This window comes from Fringilla coelebs, assembly GCF_963513975.1.
Source record: "Fringilla coelebs genome assembly, chromosome: 12".
NCBI classification, from domain to species: Eukaryota; Metazoa; Chordata; class Aves; order Passeriformes; family Fringillidae; genus Fringilla; species Fringilla coelebs.
Window position 1 is genome coordinate 10,689,769 of NC_140038.1, and position 27,175 is coordinate 10,716,943.

At 43.1% G+C, this 27,175-nt stretch overlaps 1 protein-coding gene across 2 annotated transcripts; it reads left to right on the top strand.

Moving 5' to 3' along the window:
- Positions 1 to 1,215: 1,215 nt before the first annotated feature.
- On the top strand, positions 1,216 to 21,874 carry LOC311158296 (tropomodulin-2; the record flags this gene model as incomplete). 2 transcript variants are annotated; one of them, XM_084213623.1, is made up of 9 exons in its annotated part: positions 1,216 to 1,341; positions 3,510 to 3,666; positions 14,192 to 14,314; positions 15,364 to 15,450; positions 18,069 to 18,199; positions 18,787 to 18,894; positions 19,166 to 19,309; positions 19,613 to 19,757; positions 21,791 to 21,874. In XM_084213623.1, 9 exons carry the CDS (start codon positions 1,216 to 1,218, stop codon positions 21,823 to 21,825), a joined length of 1,056 nt encoding a protein of 351 aa, XP_084069749.1. In that variant the 3' UTR covers positions 21,826 to 21,874. The 2 variants fall into 2 exon arrangements, with proteins under 2 accessions (XP_084069749.1, XP_084069750.1); XM_084213624.1 differs by lacking the exon at positions 18,787 to 18,894.
- Positions 21,875 to 27,175: the final 5,301 nt, after the last annotated feature.

The following is a 27,175-nucleotide window of genomic DNA, read 5'->3' on the forward strand; positions in this document are numbered from 1 at the left end:
ACCCACATGGGTTTTATCAGCTTATGACAACTAGAAACCTGGCCAGAGGAAATTAGGATTGATACATAAATCAGTGGTAGGTGCCAGTTGGCTGGTTTCCATATCAGCCATAACTCTGAAATTTGTGAGTGCAAAAACTCAGCTGTGAAGCTGCACTGTGTCCTTTGGAGAGAGCTGGTGCTGCTGTGGGAGCTGGGCACACCTGGGAGGGCTGGGGCACACTGAGAGCCCCCAGTTAATGCTGTGCCTGATCACAAGTTAATTCTCTTTCACTCTGTCCCTTTACAGGCTGATTCTGGTTCTAGAATTTGTTCTGGACAAGAAAAAAAAGAGCAAGAGAAGACAGAGAGTCCTTTGTCATATTGTCATATGACAGATAATATGACAATGACTGTTGTGGACATGCAAATGAGATCTTCTTGTTCCCAGTCAGTTGGGATCATCTAACAAGGAATCATATTCAAATTTTAAAACTAAAGGAGTTTGTGAAATACTAACTTCATTTTTTTTCATGTTTTTTCGAGTTTTGAACTTCTGCAGTTCTCCCACATAACAGACTGAATTATAGATAGCGTTTTGAGCTATAACTAGCATCTCCTCACTCCAAGAATTTTGATTATATGTGCTATAATTTGTATCTGAAGTAAGACTAACTACCAGTGTACCTGACAGATGCTTAGGTAACCAGAATGTGCCAAAAAGTCAGCCAAGATGATGTGGGTTAGCTTTCAGCCACCAGCAAAGCTGGGAAAAGATAGAATACCTGAATGCATGGTATTTTGGTTTTTGTTTGTCAGTGTTGGACTGTTGTCTGTGACTCTACCACTTTGCTTCTGGCCAAAAGAGCAAACAGATACTGTTTCCAAGCAAGTGAAATAAACCAGCTATATTTCTATGAAAAAGGAAGAGTTGCTAATACTTTCCTTATCTGTGTCTCAAAGCTGCTGTTTGCTCTGCCCCCAGGATACTGAACCCGTCCTTGCTGTTCCTTGGCTGCTGCTGCCCAGGACGTCCCACACCCCCTGAGCTGTGCCAGGACATCCTGCTGCTTTGCTTTCATTCACCAGTGTCACTGTGACCCTCAGCTTTCCAGGACTCTCAGCTCGGTGGAGATGCTGACAATGCTTTATTGTTAGCAGTGAGTGTGGCTGGAGGAGCTGGGCACCCCTGGATGGTTGGAACCCTGAGCAGCAGCAGAGCAGCACAGCAGGAGCCATGTCTCTGCCCTTCCGAAAGGAGCTGGAGAAGTACAAGAACATCAACGAAGATGAAATACTCAGCAAGCTCTCAGAGGATGAACTGAAGCAGCTAGAGCATGTTCTTGATGACCTTGATCCCGAGGTGAGTGATGAGAATTGCAGCACTGCCTGTCAGAAATGCCACACACTGCAGTATTTTTAATTTCTATTCTGTTGCAGTAGGGACAGTGTGCTCTAAAGTATGAGCAGCTCAGCTACAGACATTTTGGTTGTATTCCTGCTGTGATGTGCTACTTTTCTAAAAGTCACTGTGCTCTTGGTCTGTTTAGACATGAGCTTGTCTGCAATCTAAATCTTTAGTCATGTTGGCACAGTGCACCACAATGAGAAGCTTTTTGTGGCTGCTATTTCTGAGCACAGCAATAAGCAAACATAACCTGTGTTTATGGAGATCAAGGCTTTTGAACTTCTGAAATCTGTTGACCATGTTGTTCAGCACATATGTTTTTAGCTGAAGAGAACATGTTTGAGCATGATCAAGAAAAACAGGATTCAGCTAAAACTGTCATTTTCCAGAGAGTAAGAATAATTGGGGTGTTTTTTATATATATATATCTCCAAAATTTTTATATATATATATGTGTGTGTGTGTAATTATTACATATATATAATAATTGAGAAATTCTCACAAATAATTTAAAGATCTTTGGTCTGAGAACCACTTGATCCTACAATATCGAGGTTACATTCACAAGTGTGCAGGGAATTGTGATTGTGCCTACCCAAAAATATTCAAACTGATTTAAGAGCTTGAAAACTGGCAGGTAGAATGGCAGATGAAATGTTCTGTCTGGAGGCAAAATGAATTTGGAGATACACGATAGATTTATAGCTTCTAGTTCTATAGCACCCATTTGTCTGGAAATTAAGGGGAACTTCAGTGTTCTCTCCCACCATGTTGCCACTTCCCACACCACTACCACTTCTGCATTTTCTGGTATTTTCAAGTATCTGGCATCTCAAATGGAGACCCAGAAAACTTAAAAAAAGCAGCACCAACCAACCCAATAAATCAGGCCATGGTGGATTTGTATTTATGCTCCATATGTGCAGTGAATTTGGAGCACACTGGGCACATTTGTGCAAGCACCAGTAAAATAAGTGGTGGCTTGAGTTCAGTGGATGTGCTCAGAATTCCCTGTGTATTTGCCATGGATCAGATTTAGTGTGCCTGTTCTGGCCAGTGAGGAAATGTTTCTGAAGTACTCTGGGGCACCTTCAACACGTTGGCATTGCTGCATGTGCACTGCCAGGTCCACCTACCTGCATTTCTTCCTGGGATTTCCTGGACTGAAGTGTGGGGGCCTTATGCATATTCCTATGTTACAGGATACAGGTGAAATCACAGGATCCCACAGCTACATCTTGAAAGTGGGAATTATCTGCTTGCTTCCTCATGCTCTGAATAGCTGAAGTCTACCTCATTCACCAGTCTCTTTAGTGCATGCCATTCATTTCTGAAGTCTGAGAGACATCTGCTTTAGAATGAAAGGAATTTTTTTGTCAGTGAGAGAAAAATGGTGAGGAAAAAGAGTAAAGGAAATGTACAGAAAACATATCCTGGTTTATCTACCTGGACTGCAAACTGAGGTTATAATGACCTTACTTAGTTCTTTGGTGCTCTGTGAATATGGTTAATACGAGTATTAGTGGGTGTGGTTGTGTTCACAGGGGTCCCAGGATGAGGGAAGAGACAAGAATCTTGACTCTATGTTTCAGAAAGCTGATTTATTATTTTATGATATATATTATATTAAGAGAAGATATATTAAAACTATACTAAAAGAACAGAAGAAAATATTTCATCAGAAGGCTAGCAAGGAATAGAAAGGAACAGAATGATAATAAAATCTTGTAACTAAGCAGAGAGTCCGAAACAGCTGGAATGTGATTGGCTATCAATTAACAACAACCACGAGACCAATCAAAGATGCACCTGTTGCATTCCAAGCAGCAAATAATTATTGTTTACATTTTGTTTCTGAGGCCTCTCAGCTTCTCAGGAGAAAAAATCCTAACAAAAGGAATTTTCATAAAATATGTCTGTGGCAAGTGGGTAGCAAGTCAGGAAGAGTGAATGGTATTGACTGAATCACGACTGGGTTTGGTGATTACGTTTGGGTAGCGTGTGTTACTGCTGGCACCCAAGAGCATTATGCAAGGACTGATTTCGCTTACAAACCACTGAGATGGGATGTGGAGCAGTGTATGCAGCTGCCTGCTGTCCTTTCCCTGCCCTCTCTCCCACAGAATGCCCTGCTCCCAGCGGGATTCCGGCAGAAGGACCAGACCACCAAAGCCGCCACGGGCCCCTTCGACCGAGAGCGCCTGCTCTCCTACCTGGAGAAGCAAGCCCTGGAGCACAAGGACAGAGAGGACTTCGTGCCCTTCACAGGGGAAAAGAAAGGTACTGGCCATGCTTGTGTGGGCACTGGGCAGCAGACAGACCAGGAGTGCTGCTGCTGCCTGTGCTGTGCAGGGTGCTGGCACCCCAGAGCTGGGGGCTCTCACAGGGCAGGGCGAGCTGCAGTCACAGCTAGAGCTGCTGCAGCAGCAGGTGGAGGCTGCTTTGGCTGCTCTAGTGTCTGCCTCACTGCTCTGCAGTCCCAGTGGCAGGTCCACGGTCTGTACTGGGTTAATGGGCTCTTGGGGGTACAGCACAGGAGCACCAGTGCAGCAAAGGCTCAGGCAGCAGCTCCCTGGTCAGCCAGTGCCTCTGGGTGCACTCAAGCACAAAGGTGCCCTCACCAGCCCCACAGGGACTGCTCTCTGTTAGGCATTAGGCCATGCAGGGGTGTTGCAGTGGGGGAGGCATTCAGGAGGAAACACATAAATGCCTTTGTGAGTGAATCTTGCCTACAGCTGCTGTACGTAACAGCTCAGGGAATACAGTTACAAAAAATCAGTGTTTTTCCACTCGTTTACTATCACATCTGGCAATGCTATTCATGCAGACACTTTCCCTGCTACCCTTGTCCTACAGCTACAGGAAAAAAAGGGGAAAAACAGGAAAACCTAATTCTAATAATTTAAACACTGGTAGGATAACCTCAGGGCAGGAACAGTCATAATTTAAACAAACAATATTCCTTTAGTACCACTAGCTCCTTTTCCCTGTTTATACAAAGTGGACAAAAATGCTGGCCTCAGGCAACCCCTTCATGCAAGAAGGAACTTCCTATGTCTGGGTCCATTTCTGGCTGTGTAATGGATTTGCCATTATTTCAATGGGATCTGCTTAAGGGAAAGCAGATAATTCAAGAAAGTCAAGGGCAGCACTTTTTACATTATGTACCATTACCAAAGATGTAAAATGTTATTTATATAACATTTCATAGGCCAGGACTTGTTACTCTCAGTGCATTGTGTTCTCAGTCTTTGACACAATGATTTCAGACAAATGAGACATTTTTCAGCTAGATCTGATCAATGTGTCATTTTACCATGCAGCATATTCTTTAGCCTACTTTTTGCCCCTTCAAAACGCCCACATACTGCTCTTCCCAGGGCTGATGGTGAGCCCACTGACATGCAGGGACAGGACAGAGGTCCTGCCAGTAGCAGGAGAGGTCAAACCCACGCTGTGCAGGAAGGAAAGCACTTCACTGTGGTCTGGATTAATTTCCAATTGTTTTCAGTCTCCTACACGCCGCTGGGTCAGAGCAGTACAAGCCACTGCTTGCAGCCCCCTAGGTATTTATACCAACACCTCCAGTCATGTCTCACCTTACTGATATTTGCAGACTTAGGTGAAGATTTTGCAGTTTTCACTGTAGTTATATCTGAGATCTCCAAGGAAGCCTGAAACACCAGAGCACAAACCCCAGCAGTGTGTGGAATGGTGCCTACCCCTAGGACTGGCCCTTGGTCTGTACAGAATGAGCCCCTGTATTGTCCCTGACAGTGGGACTGTATGGACTGGGCTGTTTATTCCATTTCAGTTCTCTTTTGATGAAGCTGAAGCAATATTATTCCTACATTTGTTTCCAGATGCCCTTAAAGTGCTTATTAGTTCTGCTTATTAATTCCTGGTGTCTCTGGTGTGGAAATACCACTGCCTTGCAAACACAACCAGCCACACATTTCACTTCCCCCTGAGCACAGACCCTCCTGGCATTTAAAGCTGTTCTTAATTTGGCTTTTGATTCGCTGTGTTCAATTACTTCAAAATTACAATTTCAAAAATTATTACAATTATGAGGTAATGACAGCATTTCAAGCTACAGGAACTATTCCCTTAATTTCCTCTTTGTACAATACAAATTCATGACAAAATCCTCAGTATCAGCTTTAGCAGATTAAGTCAAATGAAAACAACCATGTGTTCTGTGATTTCTGCAGTCATTTTACAATTATAATCTAAACACACGGAATTATACTACATTTTCTTTGAAGTCAGAGGCCAAAAGCTATGAAAACACCCTTTGTTTCTGTGTTGGTTAGAAATAACTGAATTAATCTGAGATCTGATGAGGTCCAGTACCTTGACAATTGAGAACTGATGGGCTGCACAGTGTCATTTTTGTGCTGCTTTAGGAGAACTGACTTTGAGAGCTAAGTTGTTTATTTTGAGCCTGGCATATCCTGAACTGGTGCTGGAGTGTGAGTCCTGCTGCCCCTCTGTGGCTTGGCAGGAGGTGACCTGCAGAAACACCACCAGACTTCCAGCAATGCAGCAGCTGAGCCTTATCAAACACAGAGCTGAAATCTCCATCTGCCAGATGCGCTGAAATCCTCCCATGACAAACCTGCTAATTGGTTGTTAATTGGTGAAACGTGATCAATGTTGTACAAAGTCCATGTGTGGCTATTCCTGGATCTTAGAATCTGCTTGTAACTGCAGTGTGACTCATTTTGACACTCTCAATTTAAAAAAAATAGCAACAGGATGGCTATATTAAAATATAAATTTCTTGATTTACACTTATAAGAAGATATTTGCCATGCAAGGAAACAAAGCAATCCTGGAAGACATTTTCAAATCTGATACTACATGCTAGATGCTTTAATTGGAGAATAATTAGTATTCTTCCAAAGCTCAGTAATTAGTTCAGGAAAAATAATTTAAATTTCTAAAATGTGCCCTCAGAAGAATTCTAAAGAAGGATATCTCTTGAGTTAAATCTTATTTCTCATCTTCTGCATGTTGATGCAGAAGATGTATTTACAGATTGGTAAATATTTATATGATTATATTATATAGATTTCTATTAAATTATTTCTTTACACTCTAAATGCACTGTAATGTAGCCATTCTGTAAATAATTCCAAATTAATTTGAGGCTATTTCTGCTAGTTAAAAATTAAATTCTCAAGCAGCTCTAAAATGCATCCAGTTATGTATATTTGGGAGGAATTGATGCCAATTTGTCATTTGGTATTTATGACCTAAGAATATTTGTGTGTCAGTAGGATTAGAGTATGACAAGTGTTGTTTGAACTTTTGTCAGTGTTTTGTACTATGATATTTGTCTGCCACTGGGAAAGCATTTATTTTTTCAAATTTAGGAAGTGGGATGCTTCTACTAAATGTAAAGTGACATTTCTACCAGTTCCTACAGTCATCATACAAAGCTAAAACTTGGAAATTCACTGATGAGCTGAAAAGAAGGTGGCATTTAAAATATCCTCCTTCCAGACCAGTCTGTGGTACATGATGGTTTTTTATCTACTGTTATTTTACATCTACTGTGATGATATTTTTATCTACTCTTTTTTTTGTTGTTAGAGAGTTCTTGACCAAGAAGCAATACCAAGCAGCTGCTGAAGGACAAAAACTCAGTTGCCTATGTTGGTCTCTAAATGCTGAGCAACCATAAGGTTTTGATTGTCCTAGAAAACAAGCTAAACCAAATTCCAGAGCTGACAGGGATATGCAGAATGGTTAAAACACAGGAAATGTTAAATATGAGCCCAAGAAAGGGGGGGGGGGGGCTGATTATGCAGGGAGCTGCCTTGTTTTTGATTGTAATTGTGGTTTCAGGAGGTTGGAGATGTTTGGCAAAAGCAATCAAACGTATGGAATGCATTAGGGGTTTGGGCCTCTGCCATACTGCAGCCTGGTGATGTACTTCATTAAGGATTTAAGCCTGTATGGGGTAGATCTCAGATTTCAGTGGAGACCCAAGGTTTGCCCAAACCAGGGCTGCAATGATCACAAGCTCACACCCAAAGCTGGCTGCTGAGAAATGTTTTCAGACTGCTTTACCCACATCCTCCCTAATGCAAGTCAGGGCTGGGCACTTCATTTGAATGCCCCACTGTGCAGTTTGACATGATCTGGTGGCTTTCAGGAGCTCTTGAGCAACACAGATGTCTGTTAGTAATGAGCAGTCTAGGTGAAGAGTAAGGGCTGATAACTGGGGCCATGGTGATGGGCAGTTTGTCAGTGTTTATTTTGTGTATTTTGGATTTGTTCCTACTCAGGATAGATGTTCTAGAAATCCTTACATAGAACCTGATGGTCTGTGGAAGTTACTTAGGGTTGTACTTAAGTACAGCTGACCCACTGCACTTGACACACATAGCTGGGACAGGTGGCTATCAGACTTCCATCACTTCCATGTGAAGTATCATTTTCAAGTTCATGAATGACCCAGGAATAGAAAGAAAAGGTGGGGAACATGAGGGCAGTGCAGACACAAAGTACTCCAGAGCTCTGTCAGTGCTGTTTTCTCTGCAGTCTGTACCTCAGTCTGACCTCAGGTAAGAGCTGAGTCCTGCTGTGGCACAGACATAACTGGTAACAGCATTTCTGCTTCTGCTTTCTTGCAGGGGTTCTCTGAGCTCTATGGTACTAATGAAACACAATTTTAAAAAGTTCTTGTGTTGTGAAATGTCATTATCTATGAAAGGTTGCTTTAAGGATTGCTGTTTCAACCCTTCACCACTGTCCCTGTTTTCTACACAGTCTCCTGCTCCTTGCCAAACCATTTCATTTTGGATCCCATCCAGTTCTCATCAAAGGCATGGAAAAACTCCAGTGGATTGAGCTATTATTATTTGTGGCTGGAAAGGGAAGGGAAACATGCTTGTATGTGATTAAATACTAACATTTTCAGCTGATTGATAAAAGGGAAAGGGAAGAAAGTACCAGAGAACTTTGGGCCGAACCTGTGTTTGCAGTTGCTCTGGCAGAGACCATCTATGCTGCATGTGGTGCTGTGCCAAGCAGAGCATCAATACACAGCACCAGTAATAAGGAGAGTCATTTTCAGAAGGTCAGAGAATTAGAGTAGATGCTAATGAGTTCCAATTCCACTGTGTCTAACAGACTGCTTTCAAAAGTTAGGGTTTAATATAGAGACGCATTTCTTGGATTGACATGGCTGTCGTTTCACCCACAATGCCTAAAAGGTTTGTTTAAATTTTTGCCACCTTTTTCCTATTCTTTAGGGCTTAAATTTAGAACTGATGTTTGTCTCTGAAGGCATTGAGAGCATTGCAGTTGCTGACAGTAATGCCTCTGGCCAGTGCCTTTCACTGCTGGCTTTTCTAAGGCTCTCTTTTGGTCGCTCCTGACTTTGCCAAACTCGCACAGTTCACTGTGAGATTTCCCATGCTGAGAGGCTGCCTCGAGTTGAATTTTTGGAAAGTGTCAGCAAAAAGGACTTAGCTGCTTCCAAGAACAAGATTAGGAGAAAACACATTGTTTTATCCATCTAGAGTAAATTTTTCCAGCTGTCTTTTTTTTTTATGACCTGCAGTGCCTCCATGCTTTGAAGAGGAGACTTGAAATGGAATCCCCAGGGAAATAAACTCAAGTCTGGCATCCTCAAAATCTTGTGCTTTCTTGTACTTCCAGTTTGTTGTAGCATTCTGCAAGCATTCCCCCTGCAGTGAGTGCTGCTCCAGCTCATGTGGCAGTGCCCAGAGGGACCTGGCATGGCTGGGCTCTCAGGATGCTCTTGAAATTCCTCATCTGAGAGGCCCCTGTCACACCAGGACCAAGGGCAGGGAGACTCCCTCCTGCTCTGACAGAGCCCCCCTCCCTTTGTGAGGGCACTGTAAAGGAGAAAAAAAAAGAGCAAAGAGCCAGCAGAGAGGCTGGGGCAGAGAGGTGGAGGGGGGGGTTTGAGGAGCTGTGTGAATATTCCAGGATGAAGGATTAGATGTGGCAGCTCTGGGGAAAGGAGCTGCAGAGAAGAGCAGTGGGAAGGAAGGGAGGGCAGAAGGAAGGGAGGTGGTGGGAAGGGTCAGGACTCAAAGATTTTTCAAAACCAGGAGACATAGGGGATGGGGAAGGCACAGGGGGCAATGAGGGAAGGAAAAGAACAGAAGAATGTGTTAGGTGGGAGAAAAGAGGCCAGAAAGGAACATAACTAGTGTGGTATCCAGCTCTGCCCACGTTTCAAAGGTCTTTGGTGTCCAGGAGGACCTGAAGTGCAGTGGCACAGTCTGAGTTTCTTCCTCCTATCTAGCACCATTCCACATCAGACATGGAGCTTTCTGCTGGCTTGGTGGAGTGAGTAACCCAGGAGGAAATGCAGAGGACTGCCCTAGGGCTGCATCCTAACTTGTGATAATCCATGTTAGGGTGTGAAGAAATTCTGGGCTTCCTTCTGCTTTAAAAAAGTCCAGGTTGGCTTTTGTTTATTTTTGTTTGAGCAAGCATACTTTGCAAGAGAGCTCTTTGAAGGGTGTTGCTGCAGTGGCAGGATCACAGCATGCTGATCAAAGTCAAGGATACTGGTGCAACTTAAGTTCACTTTTTGTGTTTATGCACAATAGATTTAACAACTTTGGAATGCTTATCTCTGCAGCCTTCCTATTCCATTGTCATAATTTTTAAGGCATAGAATATGCTGACACTAATCCAAGAGCAACAGAACAACAACAATTATGATACTGCATTTTTATGACTACTGGTGTTCAGCTTCATGCTTACTTGAACTTGGCATGTTTTCTTCTTCATAGTACAAATTTATCCTTGGTAAGAACTAATTTAGCTCCATTTGAATAGAATATTTGTGGGGAGGTGTTTAAGAAAGCATCAACAGAAAAGAATGGTGTAAAGTGAAAAAAGTGAATCAGGTGCCTGTGATTTATGCAAGGCAGATTTCCAGGATTATTGAATTTCACTCCCAAGGTCAGTGTAGCATTCTGTAATTGAGAACAAACAGGCACTCGCTGTACTCAGTGATTCATTGAGAAGCAGAAGTAGTAAGTGTAACCAGGTATGTTCTTGAAAATACAATAATCTGAGCTACACTATATAGGAAAAGAAAGTACATTGTTCTTTTACAATTATGGCAGAAAATGCATTTGTGTTATAAAATTAAGTAAATATCCTTAAAAAATCCTCCCATAGGTGTGCACTGTATAAAAAGGTGGAGATGTCATTTCCTTGCTTTAGTCTGACATTGCTTTAATGGGGGCATTTGCACAATGCAGGAGAAGAGACCTGGCTGAACCAAGTGGCAAAATGAGACCTAAGGGTTCATGACTGTTCCCAGTGAATTTTTTTTTTTTTAATAGAGAATTTGCTTTCCTTTTACCTTGGTGCACATTTCTGTGTCTCTCTGTAGTGCTTTCCTCTGAATCCTTCTTCCCTCTGGCTGTCAATGGTTTTTGTTTCCCATAGCCTCTTTTGAGGAAAACCATATCCTATTTCAGTTTCAATAGAAGTCTTGTTTTTGCAGTGGGTGAAAAGGAGTAGGTCTGCTGTTAAACTGAGCCAAGGCAAAACTCTGCTCACTGCACTCACACTCAGAAAGTCCCTGGGCTGTTATCAGCTGCCTCAGCCACCACCCAGGTCACCCCAGACACTTTTGGCCCAGTTTGGCCAAAAGAAGGGGAGAATTGCAGTGATGCACACTCAAAATTTCACACTGAAAGAAAGCACTTGGGATTCCACACACTTTGGGTTTCTGTGCTTGTGTAAAAATAAAATTATATTTTTCTTCAATTGAGCTTTGGTTGCAGTTAAACAAAAAAAAAATTATTCTTATACAGAAGTGTGGTTATTTTTGTCTTGTTAACAACAAAGTAGCTCAAGTTATGTATAAACAGAACTGTGTTTTGTCACTGTGTTTTTCACTGGTAGAAGGTTAAGCTATTACTATTAAGACTTAGCACAGAACATTAGCATATTCTGCAGGCAAAATATAACACAGCCAACATTAATTATACCACATAGAATAAAGTAATAATAAAGTACCTTCTAAATCACAGTGTGAACATAAAGAACACCAAGAGCAGCAGCCTTTCTTCATAAATCTCACTTTATAAAAATAAAATGTCACTATTCCTCCAAGGCTTCTTCCAAGTAATAAATTTTAAGTTGGACCATTGAATCAAGGAAGCCACAATCCAGATTTTATTTTGTCAGTGAATTCCATGATGCAGTGGATAATGAATTTACAATGTGCAGATGTGGGACTAGGAGACACCTCCTGAATATTTAAACTCTGTCCTTAAATAATGAAGGAAAACTGGTTGACAGCTGTCTATAAACAGACACACAGCTTTTGTAGCTGGTAATAAATTCCTAATAACATGCTAAATACAGGAGTTTTTCTAACCTCCATCTGCTGTGCTACAGCATCTCTTCACAGTGGAATGTTCTTATCTAGATAACAGTAAAAAGAATATTTTTAAACACCACTGGATGCCAGCAAGGCCCACATACATTAAAGATATATATTACTGTCTTTGACATGACCTTGCCCCTTTAAATATTTCATATAACCAAGAATAGAATTTTTTTCCTCAAACATTTGCCGAGAATGCATTAAATGAAGCTATCATTGGGAATCATATACACATTTAACGAGATTCAGGCTGCTGCCCAAGAATTACATATGCCTGAAACAAATGTTTAAGATTGTATTCCTATATATGTGAACTGTACAGAAAAAGGTATTAGCCTCTAGAAGTTTCCATTACCCCTTGATTTCTTGCTGTGCAAAGCACTTGACCTTCACATATCCAAAGTCCTTAAAGACCAACTACACCACATATTCCTCACTATTGATTGTTTACTCTGATATTCTGATTGATTTTGGTTTTCTAGCCTCCAGCACAGCAATGAATTTTTTTCCTTATGTCAAGCTGGCATCAGGTTAAATCTTGGTCAGTGGTGTCTGGAAGGTGCTTCAGGTTAGGTGGTAGCACAGAGAGAGTCTGAATTGTGCCCACCTGTGCTGCTGTTAAATCTGGCTGCCCTGTCTTTGCAGAGTGTTTCTTACCCCAGATTTCCACTTGATTTTCTTTTTTTGATGCTGCTGGGATGGCTGTCCTTAATTGCTGTGTCCTAATGCAGTCACAGTTACAATGGTTCTTACCTTTCACCCACCAAAGGCTTTTATCTTCTTGAAGCCTTTTCTAAAAAGATTACTTATTTAAAGTATCACAGGAAAAATAAATCACACCATGATACTATTTTGACTTTCTGCATAACTTTCTGTCCAATTTTGTACTCAGAAGTGATTTAGCCTCGGTAGAAATATCTCTAAGGTAAATAATGTGAATCATGTATCAATAAACCTTGGCAGAGTTTCAGAAATATCAATTAAAGTTTTTTCTGAGCTTACTCAGTGGCTTGAGTCATGAAGGCTGACAGCATAAAAATGGCTGTAGACAAACTTATATAAAAGATATAAATGAATTGGAAATTACTACATGAAAATGATACTTTGGACCATAATGGGGAAAAATGAAGTCACAGAAAGATGACAGTGTCGAAAAAAACAGAGGCAAAACATCTGTAATTCAGTACTAAATATCAGAATTGCATTTATGAATGGTAACAATATGACTAATAGAGTTAAAATTAAACTATTTTAGAGACATTTCGGAAAGCCACAGGACTAGATGTAATGCTTTAAGCATTGTATCTAGAGTGTAAAAAGCTGCACAAAACGAAAATTTAAAGCTGACAGTGGGCCAAAGCTGCCTGCACTGAGGATCACCATTACAACAGGATTAATTAAAGCCTGCTTGAGAAATGGTCATTAGGGAAAAGGTGAGGGGAACTATGGCACAGGGACAGTAGATCATGGGAATTCCTTCAATTCTTGGAGCAATGGCACTGTCTGATCCTGGGGGATCACCCAGTTCTGCACTGGCTGTGGGGCTGCTCAGGAAAGCTGAGTGGGAGAAAAGCCCAGCAGTGCTGGTGACTCGAGTGCAGCCCCAGCTCTCTCAGCCCTGCCTGTGCAGTTACATCATCACAGTGCTGAGGTTAACCATCATAGCAGCCTGAAGGAGTAGTGGAACTTGTTGTGTTGTTCCTGGATTTATCCTGCATTTTCCTCATTTCAGCAGACAGGCCAATGACCTCAGTCTTGGGGGAATATTGCATGGAAACATCTCTGCTAACCCAAGGAATCAGCAGGATACAGAGAGTAACAAATATGCCAGGAGTCTTTCTTGGGTGACATGTGGTTCAGTTCAGACTTTTCAGGCCTGCACAAGTGAATTTATGTGAATGGTCATCAGGAGACACAGAGGGAAAATACTCTGGAGGAGCTGGGAATTAAACTGAGTCACTGGAAGAGAGCAGGTTTGCTGAGCTTTCAGGATCATGTATGGAAGTTCATGAACTGAAAGATTCTTGCAGTAGGATGGTTTTAACTGCTCTTAGTGCTTCATTTAAATATAAGGATGAAATTTCTGCAAGCTCTTTGTGTAGACCTGATTCTGCCTATTTAAGGACACAGGACCTTCAGAAAAATCCCAGCTGTGACTTCTCCTGAGAGCAAATTCCTAAAATAACAATCACCAACACAGAGCAGTAATCTCTACCTTTTATTTTTAGACTTACTAAGATCCCGGTGTGGAGGATAACATCAAGTAAGAAAGAGAAAAACATGCATGTGATAATATTTCCGAGAAGTTCCACTGTCACAGACCTATTCCTCTGCTGCCTAGAGGCAAAGAAGTTGTTCCAATAATTCATTGCTCACTCTGGCTTTTTTTCTTTATCTTAGGCAAAATATTTATCCCTAAAGAGAAGCCCGTAGAAACGCGCACGGAAGAGAAGGTGACCCTGGATCCAGAGCTGGAAGAGGCCCTGGCCAGTGCTTCTGATACTGAGCTCTATGACCTTGCAGGTTAGAAAACATCCAGGTGTGATGCTCCCACATGTCCAGCTCTTCTCTGGCCAGAGCTGCCACCAGGAGTGTCTCATGGTGACCCCTCAAGCCCTGGTGCTGTGGCCCAGGGTGATTGAAGCGTGACTCGACAGCTGCTGCACTTCAGACTGCTCTGCTTAAAGCTGATGTGTCAGGCCAGGGGGGAGATGAAGCAGCTCATGGGATTTGGGGATGGGGAGGGTGGACAGTGGACTGCAGGCTGGGGTGCTGGCACTGTAATGGAAGTGAGTGATCCAGCTGTACCCAGGTTGTTTGTAGCACACTACAGCTACCTCCCTCAACTCTGACATCCCAAATAGCCAGATAAGCTTGTTACAGCATGCAGTGGATAAAGATCCTGAATCCATGAGGAATTTGGAATCTAGCCCCTTGAATGAGAAAATTCATCGCCAGGTGATTAGACCTGGGTATCTTCACCACTTCTGATTATTTTCCAAGCACATCAATATTGATGTGTTTCCATAAGAAACCCTGGTGGGAATGCCAATGCATTAAGCTCATCACATGCACAGTGAAATTCTCAGATACACCAAACAATGGAACATACCAGAAATAAGAAGTTCAGGTTGCCCATTAGGGAAGGAAAGTGATTAGGAGTGTAGCACTGAAACGATTTACCCAAGGAGGTTGTGGGATTTCCATCCCTGGGTGTTTTCAGACTCCAGCAGACAAAGCCACGGCTGACCTCATTAGTGCTGGCAGCCCTCCTGCCTGAGGAGGGAGAGGCTGGACAAGATGACCCACAGTGGTTCCTTCCAGCTGGCACTCCTGGGATATGCATTCTGCATTGACTCAATTGTTCCAAAATCTATATTGGAAGTGTCTGAATCTCCAGAATGTGGAGCCCAAGAGGCTCTCCCTGCAAGCAGGCATGACGCACGCAGTTAGCGTTTTACAAAGGGGGTTTTGTTCGGGGAGCTAAACTACAATTTGTAGCAGATACTTTCCTGCAGTCTGTGTTCCTGTCATTAACATTGTATCCTCTTGCTGGTGTTTACACATTTCAGCTGTTCTTGGAGTGCACAACATGGTCAACAACCCAAAATTTGATGAAGCGGGAGCCCGCGGTAAAGATGGAAAAGGAATCGTGAGAAGTAAGCGAGCAGATTTCTCTTGTGGGCTGCATGTCATCTTCAGGGGCTTCTACAGCTGTGGGTGGGCTCTGTTGGTCTAATTTAGTGTAATGTAACTGGACCCAACTTTGATTGATCTAATCATTCATGAAAGGTGACTTTTTAAAAGTAAATACAATCTTAAAATTCATTATAATAACAACAGTAGTACACAAACAGATGATTCCTAAGGAAATTTCTTTTCCTAGAGAGCAGCATCTGGCTCTGCAGAGGTGTTTGGAAGAGTGGGAGTATTTAGGAGGCCAAGACATATAAATTTCCATTCCATTTCAGTTTAGGCAGCAGGCAGAAAACAGAGTGAGCTGTAGCTATGAACTGGCCACAGTTCAGGTCAGGCCATCTCACCCCACATACCTACATTTACACACCTGAAAAATCACTTGTAACCACTGGGCTCAAATGTGGCAGAGTCCCTGTCAGAGTCACATCTGTGACCAGAGTCACCTGGAGCTGCATTCACAGGGAGGCAAAGCCTGCCTGGACGTGCTCCTGCCCCAGCCACTCCCTCTGATCTCCCACCTGCACCTGGCTCCCGGGGCAGTGGTGCAAAGGCTGCCTGTTCTGTGGCTCCCCAGGGACACAGGAAACGGAATCATTCTGGAAATCCCCCGAGAGAAACAGCTGCAGTAACTAAAAACAAATCCAGAAATGTTTGCACTAAATACACAGACCTTTGGTGAATCTGATCTCGGCTCAGCAGCCCACAGGAGGCTGGATGGAGGGACAAATGGGTGCATCTGAATTCCAGGCTTTTCTTGAGAGCTGCCAAGCCTTGATCCAGAGCTTGTCGCCTCCAGGCCCTGGATATGTAGTGGGCTAAACTTTACTTTTTGAGACAAAACTGTGGAATGCCCTTTCCTAGAGAAACAGTACTAAAAAAATGTTTTCTTCTTCTCCGGCCATGAGAACAGCAGCTTTCCTTACCAAGGGCTTTCCTTTCCATCTTCCATTGCTGAAGGGGAGCTGGGGAAGCAGACAGGAGACCGTGTCACTTCATTTTTCTCAGGAAAAAGCTGCTCTGCAAGCCTTCCCAGTGGGGCCCTGCGTGAGCTGCCATCTATCTCATAACAGGCAACTGCATGCATTACTAATCCTACTAGATTTCAGAATATTTTTGTTGTACTAAGTCAAAAAGTCAGCTATGTGAGTCAGCTAAACTATGCCCCAATCACAGGCTATGAACCAGAAAATCACCCTCACATCACTGTATTCTTTGGTCCAAAAGCAATACCTTTCCTTAGCCAAGGGAAATGCTCCAGTAAAAATTTGCTCATCAATGTGGCAAAGCAACACCATGATTAGAGAAACAAGAAAAACTCGTGGAAAGCAACAAGAAGTAGAAAATGAAAATTCCTCCTGACTCTAGCCTGAGTACACTGTGGTGTCTAACCTGAGGACAGGGAGCTCGTGCCTCCCCTGCTCCCAGTCTGGCAGGGTATTGCCACAAGTGCAAAAATGCTTTGCTTTTTTTGTTTACTTTCTATCCTTGCATCCAAGGTGAATTCTCTAAATGTAGTTTCCAATTCCCAGCTCCCTAGAGAGGCTGAAGTGTTATCAGGGAGGTCTCTCAGGGAATTAGTATAAAAAAGGTTTGGCATCAAAGGGAGCAGAGTGAAAACCAGCTCAAGATTTGTCTACGACCATCTCTGCTATGAGTATGAGCTGTAAATAAGATGTGGTTTTCTTTTGGCCCATGGTATGGCATGAACTTTTACCCATTGCAATGAACAGCAGTGTGTACTACACTGAGACTTGAACACAAGCCTTCAAGACCTCTCCCTGTCTGCAGCATAAAATAAAAGGATTCAAACATACTTGTGGTCAGCAATATTCTAGTGGCCAGGGTTAATAAATTAATCTCCACAGCTATATGCGTGGGAATTAGAAGTACTAATTGTGTTCTAAGCTATGATTTTTATGCATCTCTGAGAATATTTATAGCTCATAGCTTCCAGCACTAAATACCATAGTTCTTTGGAACATGACTACTCAAAGATTTCATAAATCTTGGTGCTGGCAGACAGACTTACTTTTCACGCTTTGATAGTTTTATTATTTTAAAAGTGCAGATGTTGCAATTTTACAAGAGCTAATTGAATTTATAGTAAGGCTGATGGTATCAGCTGAGAGGAGGAACCTGAGGGGCCTCCTGCTCATGTTGCTTTATGTAGCACAGTCTATTCATGGGTGCAGGGACATTTTCTCACTAATACAGTGGGCAAGCTCTGAGCACACTTTTCTTTACAGGTATTAGACAAAGTACAAAGCAGCCCTTGCAGTCTATCACATCCCAAACAATAGTCTTCACAGCTGCTCCAATTAATTGTACAGGAATTTTGTATACAAAGGAGGAATTTTCCCCTGACAATGCTGCCCAGCCTCCCTGACCACAGCCTCCAGTGACACCTCTGGGTGCTCAAAGGGCATGGCAGGGATAAGGGGTAATACTGCTACCTGTAGGTTTTGTGGCTCTCATAAACCCTCCTGGATTGCTGCAGTACAAACCTAAATGGGAATGGAACAGCCAGAGGGGTGGTGCTTGTTCCTGGGTTGACATTTCAAGAGATTTTGTGTTGCAGATGTGGTGAAAGGTGAAAAGGTCAAGCCCATCTTTGAGGAGCCACCTAATCCGACCAATGTGGAAGCAAGTTTACAAAGGATAAAAGCAAATGATCCCAGTCTCACAGAAGTTAATCTCAACAACATAAAGGTAGATGCTGTGGTTTTGTCCATGTCATCATGGGAGGATTTATTCAAATACTTCCAAAGCTTTTTATCCTCAAATTTTGTCTTTCTTTACTGTTCAGAAAAAGCAGGGCACTCGGGGAAGGGGTGGGGAAAGGACTGTTTAGTTGCTCCAAGGTCATCAATTCCTGATCCTGAATTAAATGCTGATTAAATGCCCCAGGGGTGACTCCCTTTGGCTGCCTTTCTCAGCAGATTGTGAAGGAAGATATCTCATGGGTACTGTGTAATCATCACTGGCCAAATTCAATCAGCCCACACAGGCAGGAGGAGGAGGAGCTGGCACGTGGAGACTGAACCACTGGCAGAGGAATAGAAAGTGGCTCAGAGAGGGTCACATGCTGGCCTTGGCCTGACCCAGTTCTGGGCAGTGCTGGCATCTCAGGCACCTCCAGCCTCTGGGGGCCACTGTGCCCACTCTGACGCACTCCTAAAAGCAGCAGGAGTGTTTCCCTTGAATACACTGTGCTTATTCATCAATCAGTTTCATAATAATTAAAATCAGCAGTGTGATTGGCTTTTCTAATTACTGGATTTGTCTTTTCACCCTAGAATATTCCTATTCCAACACTGAAAGAATTTGCAAAAGGTCTGGAAACCAACACACATGTGAAGACATTCAGTCTTGCAGCTACTCGAAGCAATGACCCCGTAGCTATTGTAAGTTTTAACATTACCAGGAAAAACAAAACCACAACAGATTTTAAGTAGGTCCATGTCTGCTTTAGGATACATTCTTCATTTTCCCTTGCAGGAATTCCCTATGGCTATGAAAAGGAGAAATATAATCTCTTCTGATCTACCTCTCCATTCTTCTAAGAATATTTATGTTTTTATTTCTTGTTGGTACTAAGCTATGTTTTGCAGACTCCCTGTTATTCCCTGAAACTTTCAAGATGTTATCTCATGTTCCCTCTTTTCGACCTTTCAGGCATTTGCAGATATGTTGAGAGTGAACAAAACACTGAAGAGTCTGAATGTAGAATCCAACTTCATCACTGGGACAGGGATTTTGGCACTGATTGATGCACTGAAAAAGAATGAATCCCTAACAGAGATTAAAATTGACAACCAGGTAAAGAGAGACCATTGGGGAAGTTCACTTTTGTTCCTCTTTTATATGGATTCCCAGAGGGCTCTACCAGGGGACTCTGGCAGAGTCCAGGCAGCCTCTGTGGCTCAGTCATGTCCCCAGTCAGTGCAACCAAGGGTGGAAATCTTCTCAATAAAACCACTCAAAAGCCAGGGCAAAATCTCTAGGGATGGAATTCTCTTGGTAGTTTTCAGCCCAGTACTTAAATACAAGCACTTACTTCTCTCTCATATGAAAGCAAACGTTTCCTTTTCTTTTGGGGGCACTTCTCTACATCACCAACAGAGGCAGCAGCTTGGGACAGCTGTGGAGATGGAGATTGCCAAGATGCTGGAGGAGAACTCCAGGATTCTCAAGTTTGGATACCAGTTCACAAAACAAGGTCCAAGAACCAGGGTAGCAGCAGCTATCACTAAAAACAACGATCTGGGTAAGATGCCACTCCATTGATTCATCATTTCTTTGTTTGAGCCCAGCCCTGACCTTCCCAGGCACAGCTCTCCCTGTCTGTTCATTCAGATGGAATTTTGACCACAGCATTCACACTGCTCCCTGTGAGGGGAGATGCAAAGCTCCTCAGGCTCTAGAGCTGAGAACAGCAAAGATCTTACTGGGATTAGGAGCCACTATTTTTCTCCTGCTCCTTCTGGGAATGGGAGTTATTTCAGCCTTTTCTATGGAGTGTCCTAAATTTCTCACTGCTCTATCAGCTGTTCTGGCCAGTAAATGAGGAGTCAAACCCATCCTGTTTTCTCAGAGGACACAGAAGTCCTGACTTTGTTGTCCAACCTGCCCAGCCAAGGGAGCAAACCAGACCCTCCTGCTTTTGTGAGCACGGACAGGCAAACACAATAAAACCCTGCAAGTGTCATCTGAGTGTGACATGCCCTGCCCTCAGTACACAGAATACAAAGGAGATGACTGGGCAGAAGAAATTTAGAGTGAGAAGGGGAAAAAAAGAAATTAAACTTTGTATTTTCAATCAGTTCTGTTTCAGACTGGGGTATCAAACCATGATGTCTTTTTGCGTTTCAGCTTGGGTTTCTCTCTGTGGGAGCCAAGATAAAAGTTGAGCTAAAGCCTTTTTCTCTCATACATACTTTCAGGGGTTTGAAATTTTAACTTTTAGCAATACCTAAGCCTTCCCACTATATACTGTTTTTCCTGTCAGTGTCCCAGAAGGGTATTTGAAATATCCCATCTACAAATAGAGAAAAACCCTTTTTTCCCATTATTTCACCATTTGTCATTAGACTTAAGTCCTAATCTTCATTTTCCTGTGTTTGTCTTGTTTGGTTTTGTTCAGGATTTTGTAGGACATAATTCCTAAAGGAATTCAATAAAATAAATGAACAAAACACTGAAAGCAGACACCAATGACTGATGCTACACTACAGGCTTTGGAATAATGCAGCCTGTTTGCCAGAAAGGCATGATGAAAAAAACCTCCTCTTAGTAATGAGATGTTTAGCAATATATTGTTGTTATTGACTTTCTGTGGTGAAAAGCATTCATTCATCAAGTTCTACAGCTTTGTTCTGTGCTTCAGGCATTCAATATCAGAAACAGGACACAACCCTGACATAACACTAAATTTTGTATCACACAAACAGGAGAAACTCACAAATCTTATCTGGCCAGGTCAGAAAAGACTCAATGCATTTTATTAGAATGTGGGTAGCAAATGCTGCCCAACTAAACCTGCTCTATACCAGGTATAATGTATCTTAAGTGCTGTAAAAATTCACCCTGCTTGTCAAAATATTCGTGCCCATAACACAAGGTTTACCACTCCTCTTTGCTAAATGGCAACTTCAACCTATGTGGTTTCCAGTGAAAAAACAGAGTTAATTAACTGGTTATCAGATGCATGTGAAGTTTAAACAGTAATTGAAGGTCCAGTATGATATTTTTTGACAGTATTAACAGATATTGGTACTTCAGAGTACTTAAATTATTTTCTAAAATAATATGACTATTGCTTACCTATGGTATACACTGTGCAATTACAGAAGTTATTAATTTTTGATGCCTAAAGCTTAAATAATCCAGAGCTCTGCAGACTAGAGCAGACCAATATCAATTTAGCTGCAACACAGTGTCATTTAAAAGAACAATAAAACTGGCATAAAATCTAAATGGAATCACTGGAAGGAAGTGCAGGAAAGGGTGATTTTTTAAAATAATCTAAAACCTTTAGCCCAGAATGTGATTTTTGTGGAAAACATACTGATGTGAACACTTGGTGATATTCTACAGCCTGCGATACAAAAAACGCAGTTCAGTACAATTATTTTGTTGAGCACGATGGTATATGGTACATATGGATTATGGTAATTCTTCTGAGCATTTCCCAGAAGCTCCTCCCTTCTGTGCTGGTTCCAGGCCCTGGGAGGGGTGTCTGTGAGAGGAGCCTGGTGCCCTCAGGAGGGCAGTGATGACTCTGTCCCTGTTCCCCCACAGTGCGGAAGAAGCGAGTGGAAGGGGAGCGCCAGTAGCCGCAGCAGCCAGGACACCAGGCACGACTGGAGACCTCCACCACTGCAGTCCCAGAGTGCTCACTGCTCAGAAGGGAAGGCACTGGAAAACTATTGCAATGGGAGTTGCTGATTTCTGTTAATGTCTCCTTTTAACCTTGAAAACAGAGCCTGCTCGTTTTTGATTTTCGTGGTTAATTTAATTCTTATGAGAAAGGTTCATAGTTGGTTTGATTTTAATGAAGAAAATGGTTTGCAGTATCTGAAGCCAATATGCAGCATCTTAACTGTGTTACTGTGCATAACATATAGTGACTCTGACCCCTATTTTAGACACTTTTTGATATATAAAAATATGACCTTGTATATGGTTAAGGGATTCTCTGCTGAAAATAGACATTTTAGGGCCAAGTTCTGCAATGCCTTATGTTTGTGAATAATCCTTACCTGTGTGTATAGTCCTGCTGAACTGAATCCTGAAATGGGCTGCTCCCAGGAGTAGAACTAGTGATGCCAGTACAAGTTTGCAGGTTCAGACCCCTGAGCCTCTCTCCTGCAGGGATCTGGGTGGCTGGAAGCGCCTTGGAACAGCTCCTGTCACCCTTGTTGGGTCTCCACCCGTCCAGCTCCAGTGCAGGGTCACGCCTAGACGTATAAACATTGTCAAAGCGTACTTGTTTACATAAGCTTAGGTTAGCTGGATCATTTTGCAATGCTACACTGATGTTTTTTATTCTTACTCCACATTGTAAAGTAATATTAGTGCTGCCAATCCTGTAGACGTTGAATGTTTTGGGTTTTTTTCCTAGGCCAACAAGTTTTTGTTTGATACTAGAATGCACAGTTTACAGCTAGTGGTCTTAACCTAAACAAGTATTCTGAGCAATATTTGTTTTGCTTTGAGCCATGAGTTTGACTTTTTTTAGTTCTGTATTTATGTACGTTTGTTAGCATTATAGGACTGTTCTCAGGACCTTTTAGATGAAGATTAATTAAATGCTTAGTCCAGGAGAGCCACTGTGCTACCAGGGAAAGACATTAAAGGGGTAATTCTGACAACTACATGACTGACAGTCACATGCTGCAGTTGAGGTTTGTCCCTGTGTCACAAGGCACATGAGTATTTGTGCCAGTGCTTGTTGCCATCTTATTGCAGGGGTTCCACACTGCTGGTTTTTTATCACAAAAGTTTCATACCTTCTTGGTGTGTCTCATGGGCAGCTCCTCAGAGCACTGACTCTTCCTCCTTCACAAAGTGGCCAACTGACTCCAGTTCCCCTCTCAACCACCCACCCACTCTTTTATAGCACTCTTCTTCTCACTGGTCACAGCTGTGACCTGTTAAAGTCAGGGCTGCTCCCAATCTTTGATAATTGGCCCAGCTGCAACTCTCAAGGGGTGACATTACTTTCTACACTACCTTTATTTTCTTATATTTTATCCCCCTACAAGTGCTTATCTGAATAAGGGCAAATTTAAGCACATGCACAAATGCTTTGCTAAATCATGGCCTTAACTGACGTGCCGGACATTACCTTAACCCGGTGGGAAGCACTCACGAAGCAGCAGCTAACCCCAAAGCTCAACAGCATCAGAATGTCAGTAAGAATGCAGTTTGATGTTCCATTTTGTGTATTTCACCATCTAAAACTACTCTCTGGCACAGTTGTATCACTGCCAATAACTGACTGACAGCCAGAGGTGCATGCTGTGAGAGCCCAGGGATGCTCAGGTCAGATGTGTCACACCCCAAGCTTTCAGGGAGCTGCAGAAATGCTCCTGCAGCCAGAGCTGGGGCACACTGGCCTCTCTGAGACAGGGCTGCAGCGCTGCTGGCTGGGCAGGGCTGGACACACAGTCGCTGCAGGATGCTCCTGAGCCAGCAGGGACTGCTGGGGGCACTGGGACCAGAGACCTGGGCATGCTTGGCACACTTCCCTGAGTGATGTTTTCACCCTGCTGAGGTGTGAGCTAACAGGATGAACCCTCCCTCTGTGCCTTTTGTAAGGGAAATGAGAAGGTCCAAGGCAATGCTCTTCCTGTTGGATACTGGTTTTGTAGTGGAGTCCAAAGTGAATAATACTCACTGAAATCCCACTTAAAATACTTGGCTAAAGTGGTCTGCTGAGCTGGGATATAAAGTGCAGCAGCCACAGTTTACTTCCCTGAGAAGTCTCCACAATTTACTTCCCTCCCAGTCTCTACAATTTCCACTTCTTCCCTTCCTCAGAAAAAATGGAAACCTTTGCTTTGCAAGTAAAAAACAAAACACACAGGGGAGTCTTGCTAAGGTTTTCCCTGGATCCATGCAGGATTTGCTGTGAAAAACTTTGATCTCCCATTAAAAAAAATTACAAGTTCTGTAATACAGTCATAACTCTGCATGGGCTTAAACAGAATCCTTTAAAAACCATTGGGATTACAAGGGAAATACTGGGCTTTGCACCATGAAGTTTCATGGGTGGGAAGACTCCTCATCCACAGCACCTAAAGATTATGTCACTGATAACCTTCAGTGACAGGAATCACTCTGCCCCTCATTTCTTCTTCTTTTTCTTTGATCCAACCATGGGAATCCCAGTTATCAATCGTTTGATGATTTTTTTTAATGGTTATTTTTTCTTTATTAGTGGTACGTGTCTGTGTTCAAGGGAAACAAGTGCAATCCATTCTAGTCTTAGTTGCCATTGACAGTGTTGGTATTTGCATGCAGCAGTTTCACAAGATGGGTTGGTCTGGCTGCTCCATGGTGTCTGCAGCATGTCCTGTGCAGCTTTGCCCAGAGCCACACACGTGCTCACACAGCCAGGGGAGTTTTGCAGCCCCAGTTTGCGCCATGGACTGAGGTACCTGGCTGGGGGAGGCTCTGGGCTCTCCATCCCTTCCTCTGCCCTGCCCCTTGCACAGCCCTGGTTCCTCTGCAGGGAGGAGCCTCCCCCTGGGGGGATCATCTCCCACACCAGCCCCACCATGAGGAGCAGACAGGGCCAGAGCTGTGCACCCCATGGCCAGGGTGCCTGCTCCTTCCAGCACGGTGAGGAGAGCTCCCAGTCCTTGGCTGTTTGCTGCAGGCTGCCCCTGCCAGGGGGCTCAGTGACCAGAGATGTCTTTGTTCTGCCTCTTCTGTTGGTTGTCACCAGCCTCGAGTGGCACAGATCAGACATTCCAACAATATAAAGATCTGTTGGATGCAACAACAGCACGCAGTGGTGGTGCTTGGAGGCAGATTTTCATACTAATACAGGATTATTTAGCTGGTTAAAAAGCTCTGCAACTAACATGAAGGGGGTCAGGATGTGACCAGTTATTTCATGTCCTGCTTTCAGACATCTGGCATTGTCAATGCTGAATGGGGCACAAGGACAGCAGAGTCCCTTTTTCTTAAGCAAACATTCAGGAGTAACTGTCTATTTTTGCACATTGCTTCTCGTGCTGACTGCTTCAGTTTGGTTTGTATTTTTTATACAGGTTTTTCATGGAAAAGCTCAGCTTTGTGTGTGTCCTACCATCCATGTGAAGTGTAGTGTGCACTGAGGACCATGTGTGTACATGTATAAATGACAATGTTAGCTCTGGAACAAAGTAATTGCATGCGCACGGTGTGGTGCATATTGCTCAAGAGGAAGAGAATGACCATGCTATGTAACAGTGACTCCCCAGCATTGTGGTTTTTCTAAATAAACCTCCACAAAGGATTTGGATTCTGCAATTTTTCATGGGTTTGTCACTTGAATTGAGCCCCTGGTGGTGCTCTGATATCAGATTGAACTGCTTCCTCCTCTGCGGCTCTTGCAGTTTTCACTCTCCTGGATTTCACCTTCTCAGGTGGAGAGACTGTTGGTATTTCCTGCCCTCTGTTCTCCTCGGTGTCTCAGCAATTTCCATGCGGTGCCTCACTAGAATTTTACATCAAGACACACCAATTTCTTTCACATTATCCCCAGTTCTAAGGTTCAGGGGGCTCAGCTGCATTGCAGAGTGCCTAAAGGCCTGAAGGGAGTTAATGACATGGTTAAGTGGCCCTTAGCACCTGTGCTACATGACAAAAGAACTGCCAAAGACACAGAACTGCACGATGCATAAGGACAATTGAAAAGGAAATGTCATTTCCCCACAGACAATTTACTCTCCATAATCCCAGAGAACTTCACAGTTAACCCACAGAGAAACAAAACATCTTCTTTACCTATTTTAAGACCCCCTTTACTTATGTCAGTACTTTAACTGTGAAATCTCAGTATATTTCTTCTTTTCATCTCAAGGTAAATAAGTGGATGAGAGTCTTCCAGAAAATGAGGAAATCTCATACTGAAAAAAGAGGAGGTGTCTGTGTCCCAGTTTGTGGCTCTGCTGGGATTTGCAAAGCCTTACTCAGAAGAGTGCTCATGGGAACTATAGAGCACAATTCCCAGATCCTCAGTCATAAGGGAATCAGAGAATACAGCTGCAGAGAAGCTCACGAGGTCATGCACTCCATTTCCTATCTCTCAGAGTTTTATTTCTAATAATTCATAGCTTTTACCAAAAGACCAGTTTTGGTGCTGCATCCCTTTCATTACAGGGGTTGTGTTCAATTCCCTTGGGATTTTGAATATAAATGCAGTATACACCAAAGAACACAGATACTGTATCCCTCCTTATCACTCTGCACCTTTATTTTAGGAATCAGCTTCTTCCCTTGCACTCACCTTTTTCAGAATGGAAGTTTCATATACTGTTGAAAAATAATGACTTTACAAAGAGAGGATTGATACTATTCTTAGTCTCTGAGCATGCATCTTTCTATCTTTCCTATTCCAATCAGCTCAATTCTCTCCTAAGCCTGAGCAACAACAGTGCAAACCCCAGTGCTTCATATTCTGCAAGGAATGCCAGGTCGTTTTGCCCATGAAGATGATCTGGAGTGGCAGCCTGAACTGCAGGACGCTGCATTTCCCAGTGCCCATCCACCCCCCGCTGGTGCCATGCAGAAGGTCCCTTGCTGGTGTTCTTTTAATGCATCTACCCAAAAGTACAACCTCAATTCTGAATGAAACAGAGACTCGGGGGAGTTTTAACACAATATCAAAGAATGGGGTGCAAGCTGACAAAATCTTGTGCCCTGCTGCAGGAGCTCTGCCCTGTTGGCTGGTGTGTTTCTCTGGGCACAGCCAGGAGCTCTGTGTTCCCTGCCCAGCACAAGCTGCTCCCAAAGCTGCAGCAAGCTGGCACCCAAATGCAGTGCAAGGAGAGCAGAGACACCACAGGGCAAGTGCTCTGCTGGGGATGGGGCTGTTGGACAGGAACCAAGCAGTTCTCAAGTCAATGTTTTGGATATTTTACTAGAGGACAGCATTTGCACATTAAACCCAGCAATCTGTTTCAGCCAGAG